A 24,418-nucleotide genomic window follows, 5' to 3' on the forward strand; every position below is an offset into this window, starting at 1 on the left:
ATCTTTCCATAAAGCAGCTACAGATACATTAACTGGAATTTAACTATTAGATCCATAGGCACGGAGACCTACAGCTGGAAACAGACCCTGCGGTTCAACTACTCCATGCTGATCAGATATGGGGGGAAAAAACCTCTTGTCCCATTCACCAGCACCTGGCCTATATCCCTTTTAAACCCTTCCTTTTCATATATCCATCCAGGTGTCTTTTAAATGTTGTAATTGTACTAGCCGCCTGCAATTCCTCTTGCAGCTCATTCCAACATGGACCACACTGCATGAAAAAGTTGCCCCTTCAATCCCTTTTAAGTCTTTCCCCTCTAGGTTTGACGACCAAGCCTCCCATGCACTGGGAGGCTATTCATCCTCTCCCTGTAACTTAAACCCTTCAACCCTGGTAAGATCCTTGTAAATCACCTCCTTTACCTTTTCAAGTTTCACAGCATCCATCCTATAGCAGGGAGACCAGAATTCAAATTCATTTTCAATTTTGAAGCTGTTTTATCAATTAGTCATAGAGGTGTGCAGGATGGAAACAGACCCTTTGGTCTGACTTGTCTATGCCAACCAGATAGCCCAACCCAATCTAGTCCCACCTGCCAGCACCCGGCCCAAATGTTGCATTTATACTAGCCTCCACTGGCAGCTCATCCCATAAACACACAACCCTCTGCATGGACAATGTTGCTCCTTAAATCTCTTTTTTTTATATCTTTCCCCTCTTGCACTAAACCTATGCCCTCTAGTTCTACACTTCCCCATCCAAGGGAAAAGACTTTCTGAAGAAGGGCTGATACCTGAAATGTCGATTCTCCTGCTCCTCGGATGCTACCTGGCCTGCTGTGTTTTTCCAGCAGCACATTTTTCAACAAGGGAAAAGACTTTGTCTATTTATCCTATCCATGTCCCTCATGATTTTATAAACCTGGATAATGTCACCCCTCAGCCTCTGACCCAGGGAAAACAGCCCCAGCCTGTTCAACCTCTCCCTATAGGTCAACTCCTCCAACCCTGGTAACATCCTTAAATATTTTCTAAACCCTTGCATGTTTCACAACATTGTTCCAATAGGAAGGAAACCAGAATTGCACAAAATATTCCAACAGTGGCCTAACCAATGTCCTGTACAGCTAGAACATGACCTTCCAACTCCTGCACTCAATAGATTAGATTACTTACAGTGTGGAAACAGGCCCTTCGGCCCAACAAGTCCACACCGACCCGCTGAAGCGCAACCCACCCATACCCCTACATTATCCCTTACCACTATGGGCAATTTAGAATGGCCAATTCACCTGACCCGCACATCTTTGGACTGTGGGAGGAAACCGGAGCACCCGGAGGAAACCCACGCAGACATGGGGAGAACGTGCAAACTCCACACAGTCAGTCGCCTGAGTCGGGAATTGAACCCGGGTCTCCAGGCGCTGTGAGGCAGCAGTGCTAACCACTGTGCCACCGTGACCAATAAAGGAAAGTATACCAAACGCCGCCTTCACTATCCTATCTACCTGTGACTCTACTTTCAAGGAACTATGAACCTGCATTCCAAGGTCTCTTTGTTCAGCAACACTCCCTAGGACCGTACCATTAAGGGTATAAGTCCTGCTAAGATTTGCTTTCCCTAGATTCAGCATCTCTCATTTGTCTAAATTGAACTCCATCTGTCATTCCTCAGTCCATTGGCCCATCTGATCAAGATTCCGTTGTAATCTGGGATAACCTTTGCTGTCCACTACACCTCCAATTTTGGTGTCGTTTGCAAACTTGCTATCTGTACCTCTTTTATGTTCTCATCCATTTATCTAACTGATGAAAAGTAGTGGACCCAGCATGGATCCTTGTGGCACTCCACTGGTCAGAGACCTTTGATTGCAAGACATGACAAAATTTTGTATATTCCTTTTTAATGTGAGGAGGGTGGCAAAACAAATGCTTCAAAATGGTTAATGTGGAATTTTTTAGTATGAAAAATTGATAGTTGAAGTGAATCTCGTTGAAATGCTGTAAGATTTATCCCTTTTTAGTTACAGACAAATTCTTTCGACTTGGAAAAAGACAGATAGCTCAGTGCATCTGAGGAGAAATAGCTTTGGCGAAAAAAAGCAAGCTTGTTCACAATCAGAAGAGACTAGGAGACGGAAGTAGCAAGTGAAAAGAACTTGAAAGAAATGTAAGAAATGTAACAATTTTTCATAAATATTTTAACTTTTTTCGTTGCCAGTATTTCTGACATGGAGCATTTGAGAGATGCTGGAATACTGTTGTATACCAGTGTGTTTCATATTTCTATTTAATTTTCTTGTGAAATTGTTTTCAGAAGTTGTTGTTAATCATCTTTCCAGGTTATACTATTCTAGTCAAATATTCACATGATGCTTTTAAAGTTTTATGCTAGGTTGAATTTTCTAACTTTAAAGCATTTTTGGTTGCTGGGACAACTTTCTGCACTATACCAATTCTTGGAGAAACCAGTCTTTTAGTTCAAATTTCCGTAAGGTCACCAATTTGGCTGCCTTGGAACAGCCATCCCATTAAGGGTGGTAGATATGTTGAAGAGGAAGAAGGAACTATTGGTTCTCAGGCAGTCTTCACAGTGAAACAAACAAAAACAAATTGCTAGTGGAGAAACTCTCAAGACTGGCCGCATCTGTGTTACCATTTTGAATATAGTGACCCATCGGAACTGGTTGTGACTGAGGGCCACTGGACTCGAAATATTAACTGTTTCTATTTCCATAGATGCAGCCAGATCTGCTGAGTTTCTTCAGTTTCTGTTTTTGTTTGTTTCACATCTCCAGCATAGGCAGCTCTTTGTTTTATTTTAGCCTTCTGGAGTGTTATTTTGTAACTGATACTAACTCTTTTAAGGACAGTAGAATAAAATGGCAGACAATAACTTCACCATAGGAGTCATTCCAAGTGGTGCTCTTGCAATGGCAAACCTTTTCCTGCAGATGTCCTTAAGTAAAAAATGAGGTCTGCAGATGCTGGAGATCACAGCTGCAAATGTGTTGCTGGTCAAAGCACAGCAGGCCAGGCAGCATCTCAGGAATAGAGAATTCGACGTTTCGAGCATTAGCCATGAAGGGCTTATGCTCGAAACGTCGAATTCTCTATTCCTGAGATGCTGCCTGGCCTGCTGTGCTTTGACCAGCAACACATTTGCAGCTGCAGATGTCCTTAGACTTGGTTTATTTCATTAAATGTTCAGACTGTATTTCCACTCAAGATTTTGACCTAGCATAGGATTGATGCATTACCTTTTGATATTTGCTGCTGATTACCCATTTAATTGGCTTTCTGCCACTGCTGGGTGGGTTGCTGTCACTGAACAGAATCGGTCACTGGAAAAAAAATAGCAGGGGGCAAAAGCACATTTCTGTATCACTGTGTTGCATTCTTTTTCAAATTTTGCTCACTCAATGCTTTCAAATCTACTTCCAAGTGTCTCCTAAAATTTTCCCAATTAAGAAGAGGCACTTGAAAGACGTAAACTTGCAAGGCCAAGGGGCAGTGAGGCTGACTGGATTGCTCCATGACAACTGGCATGGACATGATGTTCTTATGGACCGAAAGGCGACACTACAACATTAAAACAGGCATTTCAGCTCAACTGTTCACTGCTCTATGCAAGTCTCTGCCTCCTGATCGTCGTCAAATTTGGTCTGAATATCCCCCTATCGTTTTCCTCATGCTTATTTAGCTTCCCTTTAAAGGCCAGTTGCTTTAAGAGTAGTCAGATGTTATCAGGTGTATGGCATTCAAAAGATAATCCTCATTTTGAAGACCAGCATGAAGTTATGAATTTATATACCTTCAATACAATAACTTAGTTTTGTAAATTTGTTGGAGGTTCTCCTTGTTATTGTTACCTGCAAAATAATATCGGATTCTGGAGATGAGTCTTAAGTTTCTGTCACCTCTGGTATTTTGCTATTTATTTCAATTCAACTGCTCTTGCACCCACTTTACCAAGAGAGCATTGAGATTTGGTACTTTTGATGCCAACAGCAAGTTTATTCTCTGGGGACACTCTGAGAAGGAATTGAACGGCAGATGGATTTGTGAAGTCAGGTGTAAAATATTGTTTTGATGTCAAGATACCCTGAAAAGTTTAGAGGAATTGAAGTGATGACTTTACATATGATTTGATAAGTTTGAACTTTGCAGGCCGTTATCACTGCTTTTTTTTGGGACCTTGCTGTACATGGTTTGGCTGCAACATTTCCTATGCTACATCAGTGACTTTGGTATATCCTTAATTGGCAGTAAAGCATTCTGGGACACCCTGAAGTCATGAAGTACTATAAGTATCCATGTTGAAGATGGCATTGTGGTAGCAGTTTGCTATATTTTGTAAGGTGATGTGATATAAATGTAACCTGCTGAACTGTGTGCTTTGTTGATACATGCATCTCTGGAAAATAAGATGAAGGTTGCATTTGTTTGTGTTGTAACACCACATGGGGAGAGCATTTCCTGCAAAAGTAGCATCCGTGTCAATTTATGCATGGTGAATTGTGCATGTTTTGGATTTCTGGTAAGCCATTATGATGGATTCCATTTTGAACATTATGTATTAGAATTTTATTTAAGGAAGGGACTTAAATGACGTAAAGCATCACAGTCTTTCAAGTAGTTATTTCAGCACGGTAGAGATATGGCCTGACAAGTAAATTTTCCTACAAGCCCATTAAAAGTTTGAGAATTCTCAAATCCTTAGCATATTTAAGAATATAAATTTATCTTTAGTTATATGGCTGAGAAGTGTGCCCTTGGGGTTTAGGCCTGGAGCTTTTCTCCTGGGTCAAGAGTGTACATATGGGATATTTCCTGGCTGAATAAATAGCCCTGGAAGACTGATTTTTGTTGGTATGGGGCGTCCCTGGGGAAAGAACAGGGGATGTGGGCTGAGGATGCAGGTAGATTGTAAACTGTCTCCATGTGCTGGAGATTAATAAAATCAAATTTTGCTCTCAACCCTTAAACCTCCTTTTATTTCTCTCACAACGCCCGTGCCCTATCAACACCAACTAGTGCCATCCTATAATATTCTATCCACCCTCATTCAACTTTCCACCTATAATAATCTCTTCTACACCATATCTTTTTCCCCACTTCTTTCATGACATAAATTGTTCTCACTGTCTTATTTTTGTTAACCAATCCTGAATCATGTCAGTACATTACTGTCAATATCTTGTGCAAACACCTTCTATGTGGCGTGTTATTGAATGCCACTTGGAAATCCAAATACAGTGTGGCAGCTGGATCCTGAATAATACTGTGCCTTTAAGAGCCAAGTTCTGTCCTGTTTTTCTTGCAGAGGGGATGTTGTCACAGTGGTGCAAAGTGTTTCCTTTAGACAGGTAAACAGCTTTTGAGTTCTCCCTGGGTGTGTTTTTCATCATCATAGAGATGTACAGCATGGAAACAGACCCTTCGGCCTAACCCAATCTAGTCCCAGCCAGCACCCGGTCCATATCCCTCCCAACCCTTCCTATTCATACACGCATCCAAATGCCTTTTAAATGTTGCAATTGTACCAGCCTCCACCACATCCTCTGGCAGCTCATTCCATGCCTGTACCACCCTCTGTGTGAAAAGGTTGTCCCTTAGGTCTCTTTTATATTTTTCCCCTGTCACCCTAAACCTATGCCCTCTAGTTCTGGACTCCCCCACCCCAGGGAAAAGACTTTGCCTATTTACCCTATCCATGCCCCTCATAAATTTGTGAACCTCTATAAGGTCACACCTCAGCCTCTGACGCTCCAGGGAAAATAGCCGCAGCCTGTTCAGTCTTTCCCTATAGCTCAAATCTTCCAACCCTGGCAACATCCTTTGTAAATCTTTTCTGAACCCTTTCAGGTTTCACAACATCTTTCCGATAGGAAGGAGACCAGAATTGTACGCAGTATTCCAACAGTGGCCTAACCAATGTCCTATACAGCTGCAACATGACCTCCCAACTCCTATACTCAATATTCTACCTGCCACTCCACTTTCAAGGAGCTATGAACCTGTGCTCCAAGATCTTTGTTCAGCAACACTCCCTAGGACCTTACCATTAAGTCCTGCTAAGATTTACTTTCCCAAAATGCAGCACCTCACATTTACCTGAATTAAACTCCATCTGTCACTTCTCAGCCCATTGGCCCATCTGGTCCAGATCTTGTAATCTGAGGTAACCCTCTTCGCTGTCCACTGCACCTCCAATTTTGGTGTCATCGACAAACTTACTAACTGTACCTCTTGTGCTTGTATCCAAATCATTTATCTAAATTACAAAAAGTAGAGGACCCAGCACCGATCCTTGTGGCACTCCACTGGTCACAGACCTCCAGTCTGAAAAGCAACCCTCCACCCCACCCTCTGTCTTCTATCTTTAAGCCAGTTCTGTATCCAAATAGTGAGTTCTCCCTGTATTCCATGAGATCTAACCTCGCTGATCAGTCTCCCATGGGGAACCTTGTTGAATGCCTTACTGAAGTCCACATAGATCACATCTGCTGCTCTTCCCTCATCAATCCTCTTTGTTACTTCCTCAAAAAACTCAATCAAGTTTGTGAGACATGATTTCCCATGCACAAAGCCATGTTGACTATCCCTAATCAGTCCTTGCCTTTCCAAATACAAGTACATCCTGTCCCTCAGGATTCCCTCCAACAACTTGCCCACCACCGAGGTCAGGCTCACTGGTCTATAGTTCCCTGGCTTGTCCTTACCACCCTTCTTAAACAGTGGCACCACATTTGCCAACCTCCAGTCTTCCGGCACCTTACCTGTGACTATAGATGATATAGATTTCTCAGCAAGAGGCTCCGCAATCACTTCTCAAGCTTCCCACAGAGTTCTCGGGTACACCTGATCAGGTCCTGAGGATTTATCCACCCTTACCCGTTTCAAGACATCCAGGACTTCCTTCTCTGTAATCTGGACATTTTGCAAGTTGTCACCATCTATTTCCCTCCAGTCTATATCCTTTTCCACAGTAAATACTGATGCAAAATACTCATTTAGTATCTTCCCCCATTTTCTGTGGTTCTACACAAAGGCTGCCTTGCTGATCTTTGAGGGGCCCTATTCTCTCCCTAGTTACCCTTTTGTCCTTAATATATTTGTAAAAACCCTTTGGATTATTCTTAATTCTATTTGCCAAAGCTATTTATGTCCCCTCTTTGCCCTCCTGATTTTCCTCTTAAGTATACTCCTCCTTTCTTTTATACTGTTCTGAGGATTCACTCGATCTATCTTGTCTGTACCTTACATATGCTTCCTCCTTTTTCCTAACCAAACCCTCAATTTCTTTAGTTATCCAGCATTCCCTGTACCTACCAGGCTTTCCCTTCACTCCAACAGGAATATACTTCCTCTGGATTCTTGTTATCTCATGTCTGAAGGCTTCCCATTTTCCAGCCGTCCCTTTTTACCTATGAACATCTGCCCCCAATCAGCTTTTGAAAGTTCTTGCCGAATATCGTCAAAATTGGCGTTTCTCTAATTTAGAACTTCGACTTTTAGATCTGATCTATCTTTTTCCATCATAGATTTAAAATAATGGCCGCTCGTCCCAAAGTGCTCCTCCACTGACCTCCATCCCCTGCCCTGCCTTATTTCCCAAGAGTAGGTCAAGTTTTGCACCTTCTCTAGTAGGTACATCCACATACTGATTCAGAAAACTGTTTTGTATGCACTTAACAAATTCCTCTCTGTCTAAACCCTTAACACTATGGCAGTCCCAGTCTATGTTTGGAAAGTTAAAATCCCTTACCATAACCACCCTATTATTCTTGCAGATAGCTGAGATCTCTTTTCAAGTTTGTTTCTCAATTTCCCTCTGACTATTAGGGGGTCGATATTACAATCCCAATAAGGTGATCATCCCTTTCTTATTTCTCAGTTCCACCCAAATAACTCCCCTCGATGTATTTCTGGGAATATTCTCCCTCAGCATAGCTGTAATACTATCCCTTATCAGAAATGCCACTCTCCCTCCTCTCTCGCCTCACTTTCTATCCTTCCTGTAACATTTGTATCCTGGAACATTAAGCTGCCAGTCCTGCCCATCCCTGAGCCATGGTTTCCGTAATTGCTATGATATCCCAGTCCCATGTTCCTAATCATGCCCTGAGTTCATCTGCCTTCCCTGTTAGGCCCCTTGCATTGAAATAAATGCAGTTTAATTTATTAGTCCTACCTTGTCCCTGCCTACACTGACTTGTTTGTTTGTTTGTTTGACTCGAAGAATCATGAGTGTGAGGGCTCATGTAGGCCCCAGAAGGCTTTGAGTTTTGCTTTCACTTAGTTGGTGGTTTTTGCTGGCTTCTGGAGCTAAAAGCTTGTTCTCCACTGCCAGAGTGAAGTCTTAATCAGCAAGACTTCCTTTTCACAATCAAAAGGGGCAGATTTTGCTTGTGGACTGGAGAGAGGTAGCTTGTGACAACGATGATTTGGAGACACCAGTGTTGGACTAGGGTGTACAAAGTTTAAAAATCACACACCAGGTTTATAGTCCAACAGGTTTATTTGGAAGCACTAGCTTTTGAATCTGACATGGGATTATGCAGTTTTTGAGCAAAGTAAAATGTAATTCTGCAAGTACAAATTCAATCCACAAACTTGTGTATGTGGTGGGTGGGGGTGTGTGAGTTATGAGTGATTGACTGACTATGAATGTAAAGTGGTTTAATTCTGTGTGTGTGTCTGTGTGTGTGTGTGTGTCTGTGTAGTGCAATGCAATGGGGTCACCTATACTGTGACAAGAACCCAAGGTCCTTGTTGAGACCATCCTGTGGGTACCGAACTTGGCTATCAGCCTCTGCTCAGCCAGCAGTCTGGGACATTCAACCTCGGACCGTTGGGTGAGTGTCCTCCACGGTGGACTTTGGGACTGACAACAACGCAAAGTGGCTGAGCAGAGGCTGATAGCCAAGTTTGATATCTATGGCTCAACTGGGACCATGGGTTCATGTCACACACTAAAGGTAAACCCATTGCACCAGTCAGACACACATCTCTGGCGCTGTCTCGCGCACTCTCGCTCTCTCACACACAGGCTTGCGCTCTCTCTCAGGCACGCGGTCTTTCTGTCTCTCTCTCTCTCTCTGTGTCTCGCGCTCTCTCGCACTCTGTTTGTCTGGCGGGCGCGCGCTCTGTCTGGCGGTCTCTCTCTCTCTCGGACGCGCGCTCGCTCATTTTCTCTCTTGCTCGTGCTCGCTCTCGCGTTCACGCTCTCGCTCGCTCTCACAGGCACACGCGCGCGCGCTCTCACTCTTTCTTTCTTCTCTCTTGCTCTCGCTCGCTCTCCACGCGCTCACTCATCGCTCTCCGTCACGCGCCCTCCTCTGCCCCTCGCTCGTGCCCTCCCCCTTCCTCTCCCATCTCGCTCTCTTACCCACCGAGAGTGTCTCTCTCCCTCACGCACCCTCTCCCCCTCGCGCTCTCACCCACAGAGTCTCGCGCGCTCTCTCTTCTCTCCCCCCGGCTTAAACCCCTTTACACACACACTCAACCGCATACACACACCCTCTCACAGAAACTCCTAACATCTACCGCCCCCCCCCCCCCCCGGCGCACGCACACACACACACATATATGCCTGTGGGACTAATTTGTACTTGCAGAATTACATTTTACGTTGCTGAAAAACTGCACGAATCCATATAAGAATCTGTAATTCCTTTTTTTTAGATTAAAATCAGTCTGACAGGGAGTTAACACCTTAAATGTCTTATCTGGGCTGACATGGCACCAATTGTTAAAGTGCACTTGAGAATGTAACTTTTTAATATTAAAAGATTTGCGATTTACATATGCAAGAACTGAAACTAACATGGTCATTCTAAAGGACGAGAGCCTTAACAAACAATCAGGGTCTTTTTTTAATTCATAATTTTAGTTACATTGCAGTGTAAACTTTTGCAAGTTCTGTATCTTACAATCTTATTCTCCACAACCACCCAATTGAAGGAGCTGTGCTCTGAAAGCTAGTGCTTTCAAATAAACCTGTTGGACTGTAACCTGGTGTTGTGATTTTTAACTGTGAGAATGATAACTGTGTAAATGTGTTGCTGAATTGCCTTTGCCAAGGCTCTGTTTATGCGATACTTTATCATCTGTTCCAATAAGAATGGTGAGTCGTTAAATAATTATCTTGTTAAGTATTTCCATGGAATAAACTTGCATCAGTTCTTTCTTTTGTTGCATTTAACTGTGTTACAAGAATAACGTGTGCTTTAATTAAAGCTTATATTACCCTAATATGTAAGCATTAGGGTCTAGGCTATCCCCATGGTATACTTGGGGGTGGCGGAATCTGGTTTGGTCCATAACAATTTCTTTTGTCATAGAAACTGCTACAAAACCTTTCCTCCTCTTATCAGCTATTTTTCAACATTTTGGGATGTTTATAGTATCTTCCATCGTGAAGACCAATGCAAAATATTGTTTATCTGCCCTTTCCCTTTTCTTTATTATTATTTCCACAGTTGCATCCTCCAAGATTACCACACTCAATTTTGCTGCTCTTTCTCTATACCTGTAGAAGCTGCTATTTGTTTTTAAATTTCTTGCAAATTTACTTTGACAATCAATCTTTTCCCTTTTTTGTTAGCTTTCTAGTCATCCACATTAAACTTATAAATTTTGTCCTTGAATGTTAAATAGGGTTTTTTTTTCTAAAATTGTCACCTAGTTCATGTTACTTTAGTTTCAGAACATATTTTGGAGAAAATACTGAATAAAACTAAAGAGAATGAATGTGTTTCTGTTTCCGTATTCTAGTTGTACATTATTGGATGTTTTCGAGAAGTGATCAATCAGTTATTGTACTAAAGCTTTGTGCAGATTGGTACGTATTTTAGAAATGTTTAGTTCAGTTTCCATGTCTATCATCATGTATTTTCAAAGAACAACTCTTCTGTTGCCCATTTGTTTTAGTGTGTTTTGTCTCACTGGGGTAATTTGCTAGATAATTCTGAAAACATTGCACATTCCAGATCTCATAAAAATGCACAATTTCCCAATTTACCTCTGGTTTACACCCCGGTTGATAGAAAACGCAAACCAAATATAAGTACTTTGCTGAAAGAAATAGCGATTCAAATCATCATGCACACACAGACACCAAAAAATCATGTGTTGCAGGTGGAGGGAAGGACTGGAAGGATTGTTCCATGGCTTCTGTCAACAGGACTTCCTTTTCCTTTGACGGGATTTGCTGCCTCTCAATCTTCCTTCGCCAGATACTTTCACTTGCTTGCAGGAGACACAGAACATCCTGTGAAGTATATGACTGCTTGATTAAGGTCCACAGCTTATGAGGTGAAATATCCTGGTTTTATTTTTCAGACCTGATATTATTTTTACTGCAGAGATGACCACTCCTTTTCTTTCCAGGGATCCAAATGGCTTTTTTGCCAAACATTCGCACCCACAAGCTGTTCAGTTACCTCGGAGTGAGTCACATAATGGTTGGCAGACAAAGCCTTCAACATCAACGATTGACCATCACTTGCAGACCATTCAATGACTTGTTGCAGGCCAAATCTCCATTCATACACTAACTTTTACAACAATTCTTCTCCTATTTCAGTCCACAATCAGAAATGTAGAAAAATTTTAAAAAGCAGTTGTAATGGTGTGTAGACTTATAGTCCCTGAATTGTAACATCCTGTATAGTGATTCTGTATTTATTATATGCAGAATGATTATTTTGAGGAAGTTTGATTTATACAATTTCTGAACTGTCATGTTGCTATTTATGTCTCTTTCTCCCTTCCTCCTTTAACCCTTCACCTCTTTGTATGCTGTTTGATCTTCTTTCAGCTTATTTTTGCTTGCTCTTAGATGGCATTTGGTGAGTAGAGTGTCAGGTAAGGTTCATGTTGTTGTGTTGCAAGCTGCATATTGAATGGCTGATTTGGTCTGATCATTGACTGTTGAACAGAGATGTGTATGTCAGATGTTACCAGAACTGCTCGATATCTGGAAGGGATTTGGCTAGTGATGTATGCGTGTCGGAATGTCACAAGCAGGCAGACTGTGGGTTGGGTGCGAGTCCTGGACAGAATGACATACCTCTAATGTTACTGTAATTGAATCATTTAAAAAAAAACTTTTGGAGGGAATATTTCATCTGCTATTGCAATCAGAAATTTTTGTTTTACAAAATTAGGCTTCATTCCGATGTTGTGGATGGAAGCTTGGATTCGATATTATGTGCCCAAATCTGTGACTGTTGGTTGAATGTAAGTGCTGTCTAAACATATGCAATGGGGACAATTTCCCGGGAAAAATATGTAGTTCAGTCATTCAGCTACACCACTGTTTCCTTTCACCTTTCATAAGCATCCATCTTACTATCTTTAAAGAAATCTCAAAAGAGAAATTTTGAAAATATTTTGTGTATTGTTCATTTAAAAAGAAAAAGCTGCATGTTTGTCTGGAAAGTAAATGGTGCCAGGACTTTTGTGCTGATATGGAGGTAAGAATAGAATCTGCTTGGTATGTTATTCCCCACTGTCAGCCAATATTTGACGTGCAGGCATCATTCTGCCAATTTTCCTCGAGACAGTTTTTGGGGTGACTGTTACCCTTCCCACTTGCCTGGGTGAATGTGGCTTCATTGCAACATTCAAGCAGCTAGATACCATACTCTACAAAGCAACCCACTTATTTGGCACCCTACCCATTTCCTTCCATATGTACTTTCTCCACCAATGTGCACAGAAACTGCAGTGTGTACTGTTGTCCATATTTTGGACATTTTGAGCACTTTAGACTCCTCTTGTATATTAAAAACACTCTTCTCAAAGACTCTTGTCAGTGAAGTGGACAATGGGACACAGTCTGTTTGTGGTTCAACTCAAATATTTTGTTAATAAAATATTCCTCCTTAAAAATACAATGTGAGCAGTTTCCAAGTTCCTGCAATATTTGCTGTCTATCCAGCTCTGTCTGAGAATATTACCCATAATGATCCAGGTGTTTGAGCTGCACAGTTGGAATCTACTTCCACTCCAACCTAAGGCTGGTTGTCATCCAAGAAGATGGGTCCCGCAAATCAGTGTGGCATTTCTCTTGGGTGGTGTTGGGTTGCTGCACAGTCTTCTGTAATGAGTTTTGCCGCAAGTCTTCACTGCGGGAGTAATTTCCAGGGGTGTGTTCTTATCCTCTCACCCCGGGCCACCTACAGTGTTGGATAGTGGAGTCATGAGCAGGGATTAACACATCCATTGGATTTGCACTGTTGCCAAGCTGGGGAAGTGAAAATTTTTTTGCCCTCGAGCACTGGCTGGAAGTGAAAGTGCCAGGAAGTCTGATCGAAACCTCTCCAATACACAACCCTCAGGCTGACTGTAACTGGTTCTCTGTGACTCTTTTTGACCTTTGGTTTCAACTGTTCTCTGCAGCAGATAGCTGTTAGCTGCTGTTTAATTTAGCCAACTTTGTCTGGCTCAATTTCTATGGCTGCGGATCAATCTTAAATGTCCAATTTTGGGGCCATGATTGCTTGACCACAGTATAATGAGCAAATTTCATTGCTGCAATTTATCAAGACTCCTTTGATCTTTTCAAATATGACCTTTTTGTCATCTACTACCTAGCATAAGAACAGCCAAAGACTTGTGACACCATTACCTGCATGTGCTTTTTGTTTTTGCTTGAGTTGGAACTTGAATAGAACATAGAAAAGTATAGCACAGAACAGGTCCTTTGGCCCACGATGTTGTGCCAAGGTTTAATCCGAATATAAAATATAGTAACTTAACCTACACACCCCCCAACTCACTGCTATCCATGTGCATGTCCAGCAGTCGCTTAAATGTCCTTAATGACTCTGCTTCCTACACAACAGCTGGCAATGCATTCCATGCATTCATAACTCTCTGCGTAAAGAAACTACCTCTGACTCTAGTAGTATAGTAGAAAGCATAGTAGTTCAGGCAGCATCCGAGGAGCAGGACAGTCAACGTTTCGAGCAAAAGCCCTTCATCAGGAATAGCAGCAGAGTGCCTGCAGGGTGGAGAGATAAATGAGGAGGGTGGGGGTGGGGAGAAAGTAGCAGAGAGTACAATAGGTGAATGGGGGTGGGGATGGAGGTGATAGGGTGGGTGAAGGTCGCAATGAGTAGAATGGGTGAATGGAGGTGGAGATGAAGGTGATAGGAAGGTGGAAAGGAAGATAGGCAGGTAGGACAAGTCATGGAGACAGTGCTGAGCTGGAAGTTTGTAACTGGGGTGAGGTGGGGGGAAGGGGGAAGGGGAAATGAGAAACTGGTGAAGCCCACATTGATGCCCTGGGGTTGAAATGTTCTGAGGTGGAAGATGAGGCGTTTTTCCTCCAGGCGTCGGGTGGTGAGGGAGCGACGGTGAAGGAGGCCCAGGACCACCTCTTCCTCGGCTGAGTGGGAGGGGGAGTTGACCTCTGATGTCTCCTTTATACCTTCCTCTTAATATCTTCAAACTATGACTCCTCGTAGTACCAGTCAATCCTGCCCTGGGGAAAAGTCTCCGACTATTGACTATCTATTGCACTCATTATTTTGTACACCTCGATCAGGTCTCCTCTCTTCCTCCTTCTCTCCAGAGAGATAAGTCTGAGCTTATTAAACTTTCTTCATAAAGCAAGCCCTCCAGTCCAGTTCTTTGCACCATCTCCAAAGTCTCTGTATCTTTCCTATAGTAGGGCGACCAGAACTGGACACAGTATTCCAAGTGTGGTCTCACCAGGAACTTGTAGAGCTGCAGCAAAACCTCAAAGCTCTTAAACTCGGTCCCCCTGTTCATGAAAGCCAAAACACCATATGCTTTCTTAACAACCGTATCCCTTTGGGTGGCAACTTTGAGGGATCTATGTACTTGCACACCCAGATCCCCCTGTCCCTCCACAGTGCCAAGAATCCTGTCTTGAACCCTATCTTCACCATTAGAGTTTGACCTTCCAAAAAGCATCACTTTGCATTTATCCAGGTTGAATTTCATCTGCCATTTCTCAGCCCAGCTCTGCATCCTGTCTGTCGCGCTGCAGCCTGCAGTAGCCCTCTATACTATCGACGACACCTCCACCCTTTGTGTCATCTGCAAATTTACTAACCCACTCCATAACCACCTCATCCAAGTCATTGATAAAAACTACAAAGAGCAGAGGCCCAAGAACCGAGCCCTGCAGGACCCCACTCAATACTGACCTCCAGGCAGAATGCTTTCCATCTACAACCACTCTCTGCCTTCTGTCAGCCAGCCAATTCTGAATCCAGATAGCCAAGTCTCCCTGTATCCCATACTTCCTAACTTTATGAATGAGCCTACCATGAGGAAACCCTATGAAATGTCTTCCTGAAGTCCAAATGCACCACATCCACTGCTCGACCTTCCTCGACCTGTCGTGTCACCTCCTCAAAGAACTCAATAAGATTTGTGAGGCAAGACCTGCCCCTCACAAAACCATGCTGACTGCCTTTAATCACACTGTTTTGCCAAATAGACATCAATCCTATCCCTCAGAATTCTTTCCAAAACTCTGCTGACCACAGATGTAAGACTCGTCTGTAATTGCCAGGGATTTCCCTAATACCCTTCTTGAAAAGGGGAACAACATTTGTCTCCTTCCAAACCTCTGGTACAGCTCCTGTGGAGAGTGAGGAGGCAAATATCCTTGCCAGCAGCTGAGCAACCTCCTTTCTCGCTTCCTGGAGCAACCTAGGATAAATCTGGTCTGGCCTTGGGGACTTATCAATCTTAATGTTTTCCAAAATTTCTAGCACATCAGCTTCATGAATCTTGATCTGATCAAGACTGTATCCCAGCTCCTCTAAGCTTTCATTTACAACAAGCTCCCTTTCCTTGGTGAAAACTGAAGCAAAAGATTTGGAGCTTCCCCTATCTGCTCAGACTATGTTAGTGTTTCTCTCTTTTGCGGATTCAAAATTCTAAAACTCTTTTCTCACAGCAATTTTGATACGTTTACTCTGCGTAGCCTGCAGCAGTTCAAGAGGCAGTTTACCTGGCTAGTTAATGATCCTTGCATCCCAAAAATGAAATTTACAAAATTACTTCGAGAGCCAGAGAATAAAACAAATTTGACCATGCTTGCTGCTCCAACTTTCTATCTAGTGATCCCTATGATTAAAAAAGCTTAATTTTTCTTTGTGCTGGATCAGAAGCTATACAAAAAACTGCTTTGCCATCTTCTCTCTCCTCGACCTCAAAAGAACTTCTGGCTGGAATGACTAAAATTAGTAGTTTTCATTTAGTGATCGATAGATGGGAAATGAGATAAAGTATGAGTTACTTTTGGAATTGTGAAGAACTGAATTTATGGGCAATGATTTGTAATTTCAAGAAATAGTAAGTACGCAATTTTATTTTAAAACTGCCAGTATTATCAGGATGGTAACTGAAGAGAGTATGCTTTTTGTATTTGCATGCCATTTTTTTTAAAAAAAAGGCTGAAACCAACATGACTAACATTGGTAAATGTCAGATAATTTGCTTGCATCAAAAGAATTGTATGTTCTCATCGTCACTAATTTAAAAACATATATTACAGAAGATTCAATTCCAGCACTGTAATTATTTAAACTTGCATTATCTGAATCATTGCAGCAAAATTGTACTGTGATCTTTTGAGGCATTTGTGTCATTATTGCCATTTGTGAAGGAGAAACAGTGTGTAATTCGAGTTCTATGAGCATTGAGATGGGAAGATGAATTTGACAAATTTTTCCCTTTATTTTTTGTAAATATCACTTCAGCTTTATTTCCACCCATTCCATTGGTGCGCTTTTACTATTTTACATTTTTTAATTGATGTTTTTGGTAGTGTTTAACTGTGTTATATTCTCTGATCAATCTGAGTTTGTCAACAAAGCACCAAATGACATACTTGTAATGTAATATTCTGTTTCCTGGAACAAAGTGGGGCTGTTGATAGAACGTGTTACATGCATTACTCGTTTCATCAGTCAAGACCATCATGTTTGAGAATATCTGCAGGAAAATGTGGCTGATAAGTGATAAAGATTTGGGTTTTGATAGTTGGCTTAAGCAGATTTCTTCAAAAATAATGGAACATATTTTAATCGTGAGTTCTGTATAGTCAGATGAAACAGTGTGAACCTTTTTGTTAGAACATGAGTATGAGTGTTGATTTTTCAAAAAGATTGCTTGCCATTCTACTTAGTCATAGACATGCACGACAACAGACCCTTCAGTCCAATTTGTCCATGCCGACCAGATATTCTAACCTAATCTAGTTCCATTTGCCAGTACTTCACCCATATCGCTCTAATCCCTTTCTATTCATACATCCATCCAGATCCCTTTTAAATGCCATAATTGTACCAGCCTCTACCACGTCTTCTAGCTGCTTGTTCCAAACACGTGTGACCCTCTGCGTGAAAAAGGTGCCCCTTAGGTCTGTTTTATATCTCCTCCACCCTAAACCTATGCCCTCTAGTTCTGGACCCCCTACACAGTGGAAAACACCTTGTCTATTTGTCCTATTCATGCCCCTCATGATTTTATAAACCTCTATAAGATCGCCCCTCCGCCTCTGACACTCCAGGGAAAACAGCTACAATCTACTCAGCCTCCCACTGTAGTTCAAACCTTCCAAAATTGGCAACATCCTTGAAAAGGTTCAGCAAAGATTTACAAGTTTCACAACGTCCCCTAGGAGGGAGACCAGAATTGCATGCAATATTCCAACAGTGGTCTAAGTAACGTCCTGTACAGCCAAAACATGTCTCAATTTCTGTACTCAATACTCTGACCAATCAAGGAAAGCATAAGAAACGCTGCCTTCACTATCCTATCTACGGTGAGACTCTGCTTTCAAGGAACAATAAACCTGCACTCCAAGGTCTTTGTTCAGCAACCCTCCCCACGATCTTAGCATTAAGTATATAAGTCCTGCCTTAATTTGCCTTTCTAAAATGCAACGCATCTCATTTTTCTAAATTAAACTCCATCTGCCTCTCCTCAGCCCATTGGCCCATTTAGTCAAGATCCTGTTGTAATCTGAGGGTAACCCCTTTCGCTGTCCATTACGACTCCAATTTTGGTGTCATCTGCAAACTTACTAACTACTCCTCCCATGTCCCCATCCAAATGATTTATATAAATGACAAAAAAGCAGTGGACCCAACATGGATCCTTATGGAACACCACTGGACTGTTGAAATATTGAATGTATCTTTGTTGTTTTTCTTTGAATAAAATCAAATTCCTTGTTAAGGTATTGAATATAGAAGAAAGACTACTGAATTGATCAAAGTTGCTCATGCACCATCCATTCAATCATGTTCTGTACATGACTACCTAATCTTTTGAGGGAGGATCCTCCATATATAACTCACCAAAGTAAAATTCCAAAATTTTGCTGGATATTCACATTTGAACTATTCAACACTAACCTACTTTGATGCTGTAGATATTTCTAAAACTGTATGAACAAAAATCAGAGCTCTAGTCCCTTTGCGCTGTTTGAATATCTCTGTCCATACCCCTCCAAAGTGATATTTATCAAGCCTATTTAGAAGAAATTACTCTTTCCATTGTAACTATCTTTTACTGCACATTAGTTCAATGCAACTGTAATTTGCAAAGAAAAGTCTCTTCCAATCTCATTCTGTTCATTCATTTTAAAGCTGTCTTCATGTGTACGTAGAACAGTCATCACTTATCATGCTTTTATTCATGTTAACAATACCTTTGTTCGGAAATCTTGATTATATCCCCACCTTATCTTTTCAAATAAACCACAATACTGTGCATGCTGGAGATCTGAAATAAAAACAAAAGTAGTGCTGGAGAAAATTTGCATCTGTGGAGAGAGAAAAAGAGTTAACATTTCAAATCTAATATGGCACCAAGGTCTTCAAAAGAAGAATCATATTGGCATTGAAAAATTGACTGTGCTTTTCTTTTTCTGCAGATGCTGTCAGACCTGCTGAGTTTCTTCAATACTTTGTAGATTTTATCATGTATTGTGGATGCCACAGTTGTTAGTTATTAATCACTGAATGTCCTTCAATTGAGATGGTAACCCATATTTGAAAACAATATTATGTGTACCTAACAATGAATGTTGTAATGTTAAAATCATCTTGTCCAACTGTTATCTGTATAGCATTTGATTAATATTGTGAACATTGTCTTAAGTTCATGATCATTTGTTATAGTCAACCTTTGCTGATGCCCACATTTTCATCATGCACATGCAGGAGTACCTTGCATGAACCTAATGGTAAAATTCGTACATTACTCCATAATCCTGTTGCTACAGTTGTTCTGATTGCTTCTAAAGCTGTTTATCATCAATCCACAAAGTTTTGTCTTAAAATTAAGTACTTTTTGAATAAATTCACTGGAATGAAAATGCAGTTATTTTCTTTACTTCATTGTACTTGAAATTTTTACTTACTTTGAGCCTAGATTTACTGCAAACATGTTTAATAAACCTCATTCCATTTAAAGAAATTTCTGTTTAATTTTGTTAAACTAAAGCTTTGACACAGGTTTCCCTGAATCATAGCTACTTTCAGAAAATGTATAAAGAAATAAAAGAAATCAAGTTGAATCATTGTCTGGCTACCTGACAATGCATCTAAAAAACTTAATAAAAAATTTAAAGGGCCCTTTGTTAAATAATTGCAGAATAAGAATGCATTAAATTTATCTATTCCCTTCAATGCAACAGAACATCCCAGTGCTCCTCATATGATCATCCATGATCAAAATTTACTAAAATTCTTTGGCAGTCATTTGAACTGTTCTCTGTTAGATCAGTTTCAATACTTTCCATAATGTTTCATATTTACATAATTTCAAATCTCCTGTTCTGTCTGCTCTGCTGTTGAAACTCCTTAATTCTTCATATTAGAATAATTAACAATGCAGTACAGTACAGCACAGGAACAGGCCCTTTGGGCCACTAGGACTGTGCTGACGTGACACCTTTTGTAAATGAAAAACCTTTTTGCCTTTATGTCGTCCATATCCCTGTATTCCCTGCCTATTCGCGAATCTATCAAGATACCTCTTAAACATTGCTGTTGCATCTGCTTCTACCAACATGTCTGGCAATGCATTTCAGGCACTTAACCACACTCTGTTTTTAAAGAAACCTTGCCTGTTCTATCTCCTTTAAACCTAACACCTTTTACCTTAAACCTATGTCCACGAGTAATTGACATTTCCTTACTGGAAAAGAGTCTGACTATATTATGCACAGAATGGTTTGTTCTAAAGACACTTAGTGTTATGGATGAAGCCTGACTTGGCCAACACGTCTGTCAGGCAAAGCAGCTGCAAAGTCAGCAAACCTGATTGGAGCCAGAAAGTGGCTCTGAAGTCAGAATTGGTCTCCACTCAAGATGCAATATTTTGTGGTTGTCCCATGCAAATCTTTGAAAAGCTGTCCGATGTCAGCTAATTGTGTTGAACGGCCAGTGACCTGATGGATGTGAGCTGCTGAACATTTTGGCTGCTTTTTTTGTTGTGAATCCTGGTATCTGAGAAGCAGTACCCTCGACTGCCAATACCACTTCATTGATAGCTCCGATGAAATGAGACATTGCATTTGAACTATTTGTTGGAAATATGTGGCATACAACCTCTTGTGTTGCAGCCCTGTATTGTGGCAGCCTGTTCCCTCTAATTTCTTCTGTGCGGATCTCAAGTGTTTGGTTCTGGAAGTCACTGTCACACAAAGTCAAGCTGTGATCTGCCTGGGCACACCTATTGCTATATGTAGAACATCGTAATTCTTACTAATTTGGAGCATGAGTATTCAGTAGTATGTGCCCTAGCAGACTGTAGCAGATCTCTGCAACACCAGAGCCAAGTTCTCTTGAGCCACCACAGGTGCTGACCTCTGCACCCACTGCTGTCCAGCTGCGTTTGTCAGTTGAGATGGCTTCTTGTTGCGATCTCAATGAAAATAATTTCCTTTCTGACCAGTATAGGCTTTAGGAGAACATCAGAAGTGTGCCACTGCTTTTTGCCTGTTCTCATGACATCACTGGGTGGGTGGGGATGATGAACAAAGGTTGAATTTTTAAATATGGCACCTGGATGTTGGAGACCAGAGCTCTTGGCAGGCTTCAGAACTTTCTGCTTATGAAATTTTGGCACTTTACGGATCAGTGCATATGTAATAAGCTGAGAAAAACATAATCATATGGGAAAATCTGACCTGCTCTGAAGCAGAAATCCTGTTCACTTTTCACATCAGCCATGACACTTAGCCTCAGAAGAAAACCTTGTGCCCATTGAGTCCAGATGTGACACTGGATCTGTATAAAACTTTGGTTAGTCCACAATTTGGATCTTGCAGTCAATATGGTTGTCACACTTCAGGAAGGATCTCAGAATTCATGGAAGGCTGCAGAGGTAATTTACCAAAATGATTTTGGGGATGAAAAATTTTAGTTATAAGGCTTGATTTGATGACCTGGAGTTGGTTTTGTTGGAACAAACTAAATTGAGGGTGAGTTTGATAATGTACAAGGTTTTTTTACACATGGTTAGATAAGTTGGATCAGTTGACAGTCAAAACTGCTAATTAAAGATCTTTTTAGAGAGAAAAGGGATGAATAAAAGATGCAGGGAAATATTTTTACATAGCAAATGGTCATGACCTGGACCTTAGTGCTTACTGTTTACTAAAATCATTTACTGGATTGAAGAAATAATGTCAGAAACCTGGAACATATTAAATGGTTATAACATGTAATTCTAAGTAATGAGAATGGACTGAGTGAAGTGAATTGGTCTAATTACAAGTACGCTGTGAGCTCCAAACAAAAAAAAATCCCTGAATTGCATAACCACAATAGAATTTATAATTCTTCGTGGCCTGAGAAGTGGGATTGATGAAAATAAATAGTTTAAAGACTTAAAGTTGACAAGTTCTGCAGTTACTGAATTTACACACCTAAAATTTTAATAATCTGATTTTTGAGAAGATTTGTAACTCCAGTTGAGGTTCCGGTTGGAAGTTTGCTTGCTGATCTGGAAAGCTTGTTTTCAGAAGTTTTGTTGCCATGTTAGCTGGCATCATCAGTGAGCTTCTGGTGAACCACTAGAGATATGTCCCATTTTCTATTTGTGTGTCTTGGTCTCTTAAGGTGGGTGATTATAATTTCTAGTTCTTTGCAGAGGTTGGTAAAATGGGGTAGAAAACTAGCAACCACAATACACAAACACCAACTAGCCACCAAAGAACATGACCCACAGTAAATTGTATCCTTACACAAAGATGAAGAAGGACACTACTTTGACTGGGATAACACATCCATCCTAGAACAGGCTAAACCGAGACATACACTGGAATCCCTGGAGGCCTGGCACTCAAGCCGAAGCTCCATCAATAAACATGTTGATTTGGACTCCATTTACCAACTTCCGAGAAAAAGAACCGGAAATGATATCACCCACCTTAAGAGACCAAGACCCATAAATAGAAAGTGGGACATAACACCAGCGCTTCCCTGGAGGCTCACCGATGTTACTAACATGGTGACTAAATATATGAAAGCTCGGAGAGCAAACTTGCAGAATTTATTTCTTACCTACTATTAGTTTTGTTTATTTTGAATCAATACATGCTTTATTTGAAGCCATAAAATGAGAAATAAACTTAAGTGAAAGTACCAGCCTGTGGATGGCAGCACTTCATCACAATTGACAAGTTTGGTCTTGCCTGATTTAACATAAATCACAGTAAAATGCTCACTTTGTAAACAAGCAAATGAATTTTTGTTCCATTGCATCTACAGGCAAAAATAAATGATGTGTATAGTTAATACCCATGTTTACAGTTATGGGGTCTTCAATGTAATTTGTTCATTTTTAAAATTGGCAAGTTATAAGGATTTTGTAGTGGTGTGAGTTGGAATACTGATCTGAAACAGATGGGACTGAAGTCTCTCTGAGGGTTCTAAGTGAAATGTGTTTGGGCAGCCCATACCCAATTCCCAACAGATGAAGACCAAAACACCATTACAGTTCACAGTTGGCACAAAACTGAATAAATCTGGCAAGTTTATGAAATGTGTTTTTAAATAATTGTCATTGAAACAACAGAAGTTGTGGCCACAATATTTACAATTTGTTTGCTGTGATATAACTATGTGATACTTGCAGGAGAAAATTAACATGTTTTTGTGAATTTACTGCTAATAATAGTGACATCTAGTGATGTAAATTGTAACTGAGTATCAAAAGCAAGAAGAAAAAATGACCACTAGATGGTGCTGATATTTTCTTCATTTCTGAAGATTGATCTGCTTCAAATCAGGATGCTCAAAATTTGACGTGAGGCTGATTTCATTATACATCTCTTCACTTCCTGGCATTCTGAGCATCCGTTTCTTCCCAACACTTCACTGCTGTTTTCTTTCTCTACTTGCCTGTTCCTTCCTTTTTTTTTCTCTCACGTCTATCTGTGATACACTCCAACCAGAGCAGATTTACTTGTTTAATGAAACAACTCAGCACTTGCTTATGAAAGGAATTTTAATTCATTGAGCTTTCTTTCTTTCATTCAATATCTATTCTTTCTATAATCCATTATTTTTTACAGCTGATTTGCATTAACATTAAAGTTTGAAGTTGAAATTTTAATTCGAAAGATGCTCTTCTGACCTCAGATCAATTCAATAATTTTTGCCCCTCTGCTATTAGCATAGTACTGAATCTAGTAGGCTGATGCATATTATATCAATAAGACACCATTTTAAGTATCTTTGCCACATGGCTCCCATTGCTTGAACATTACTCAATGAGTATTTGAGCAGTAAATTCCAACGGTTGATCCTGTCTTTTTTTAATTAGTTAAATGAAAACATTGGAATTGGCAGTGCAGGTACTGAAACTGGCCTGTGTGTCTTTGGGTTAGGGCGAGGTGGTCTGCTTCTGATCACTAGCCACTGACTCCTGCTGTAAGTTCAAAATGTTTGCATGTCAGTTGAAGGGCTTATTCCCGAAACATCATTTTCCCTGCACCTCGGATGCTGCCCGACCTGCTGTGCTTTTCCAGCACCACCCATCTTACTGAGTTCCAGCATCTGCAGTCCTCACTTTCTAGGCGAAAGTGAGAACTGCAGATGCTGGAGATTTACAAAATTATGAGGGGCAAAGATAGGATAAATAGACAGTCTTTTCCCTGGGGTAGGGGAGTCCAGAACTAGAGGGCATAGGTTTAGGGTGAGTGGGGAAAGATATAAAAGACACCTAAGGGGCAACTTTTTCATGTAGAGTGTGGTACATGTATGGAATGAGTTGCCAGAGGATGTGATGGAGGCTGGTACAATTGTAATATTTAAGAGGCATTTGGATGGGTATATGAATAGGAAAGGTTTGGAGGATATGAGCCGGGTGCTGGCAGCTGGGACTAGATTGGGTT

General features: G+C 40.9%; 1 protein-coding gene across 6 annotated transcripts in view; it reads left to right on the forward strand.

Annotated features, from left to right (window-relative positions):
* The window catches only part of znf644b (zinc finger protein 644b), a 170,970-nt gene that overhangs the window by 78,803 nt on the left and 67,749 nt on the right, over positions 1–24,418 (forward strand). For 4 of the 6 annotated variants that reach the window (XM_060830603.1, XM_060830610.1, XM_060830608.1 and 1 more), the window contains exon 2: positions 2,028–2,173. The exons of 1 other annotated variant lie outside the window; for it this stretch is intronic. Coding sequence is in view for 1 of the 5 variants with exons in the window: in XM_060830608.1 (XP_060686591.1) it covers positions 2,172–2,173 (2 nt within the window). In the remaining 4 variants the exon portion in view is untranslated. Of the gene's footprint in view, positions 1–2,027; positions 2,174–11,148; positions 11,326–24,418 lie in introns of all 6 variants that reach the window. One more of the 6 variants, XM_060830606.1, reaches the window with a different exon arrangement.

Source organism: Hemiscyllium ocellatum, chromosome 9 (assembly GCF_020745735.1).
Source record: "Hemiscyllium ocellatum isolate sHemOce1 chromosome 9, sHemOce1.pat.X.cur, whole genome shotgun sequence".
NCBI classification, from domain to species: domain Eukaryota; kingdom Metazoa; phylum Chordata; class Chondrichthyes; order Orectolobiformes; family Hemiscylliidae; genus Hemiscyllium; species Hemiscyllium ocellatum.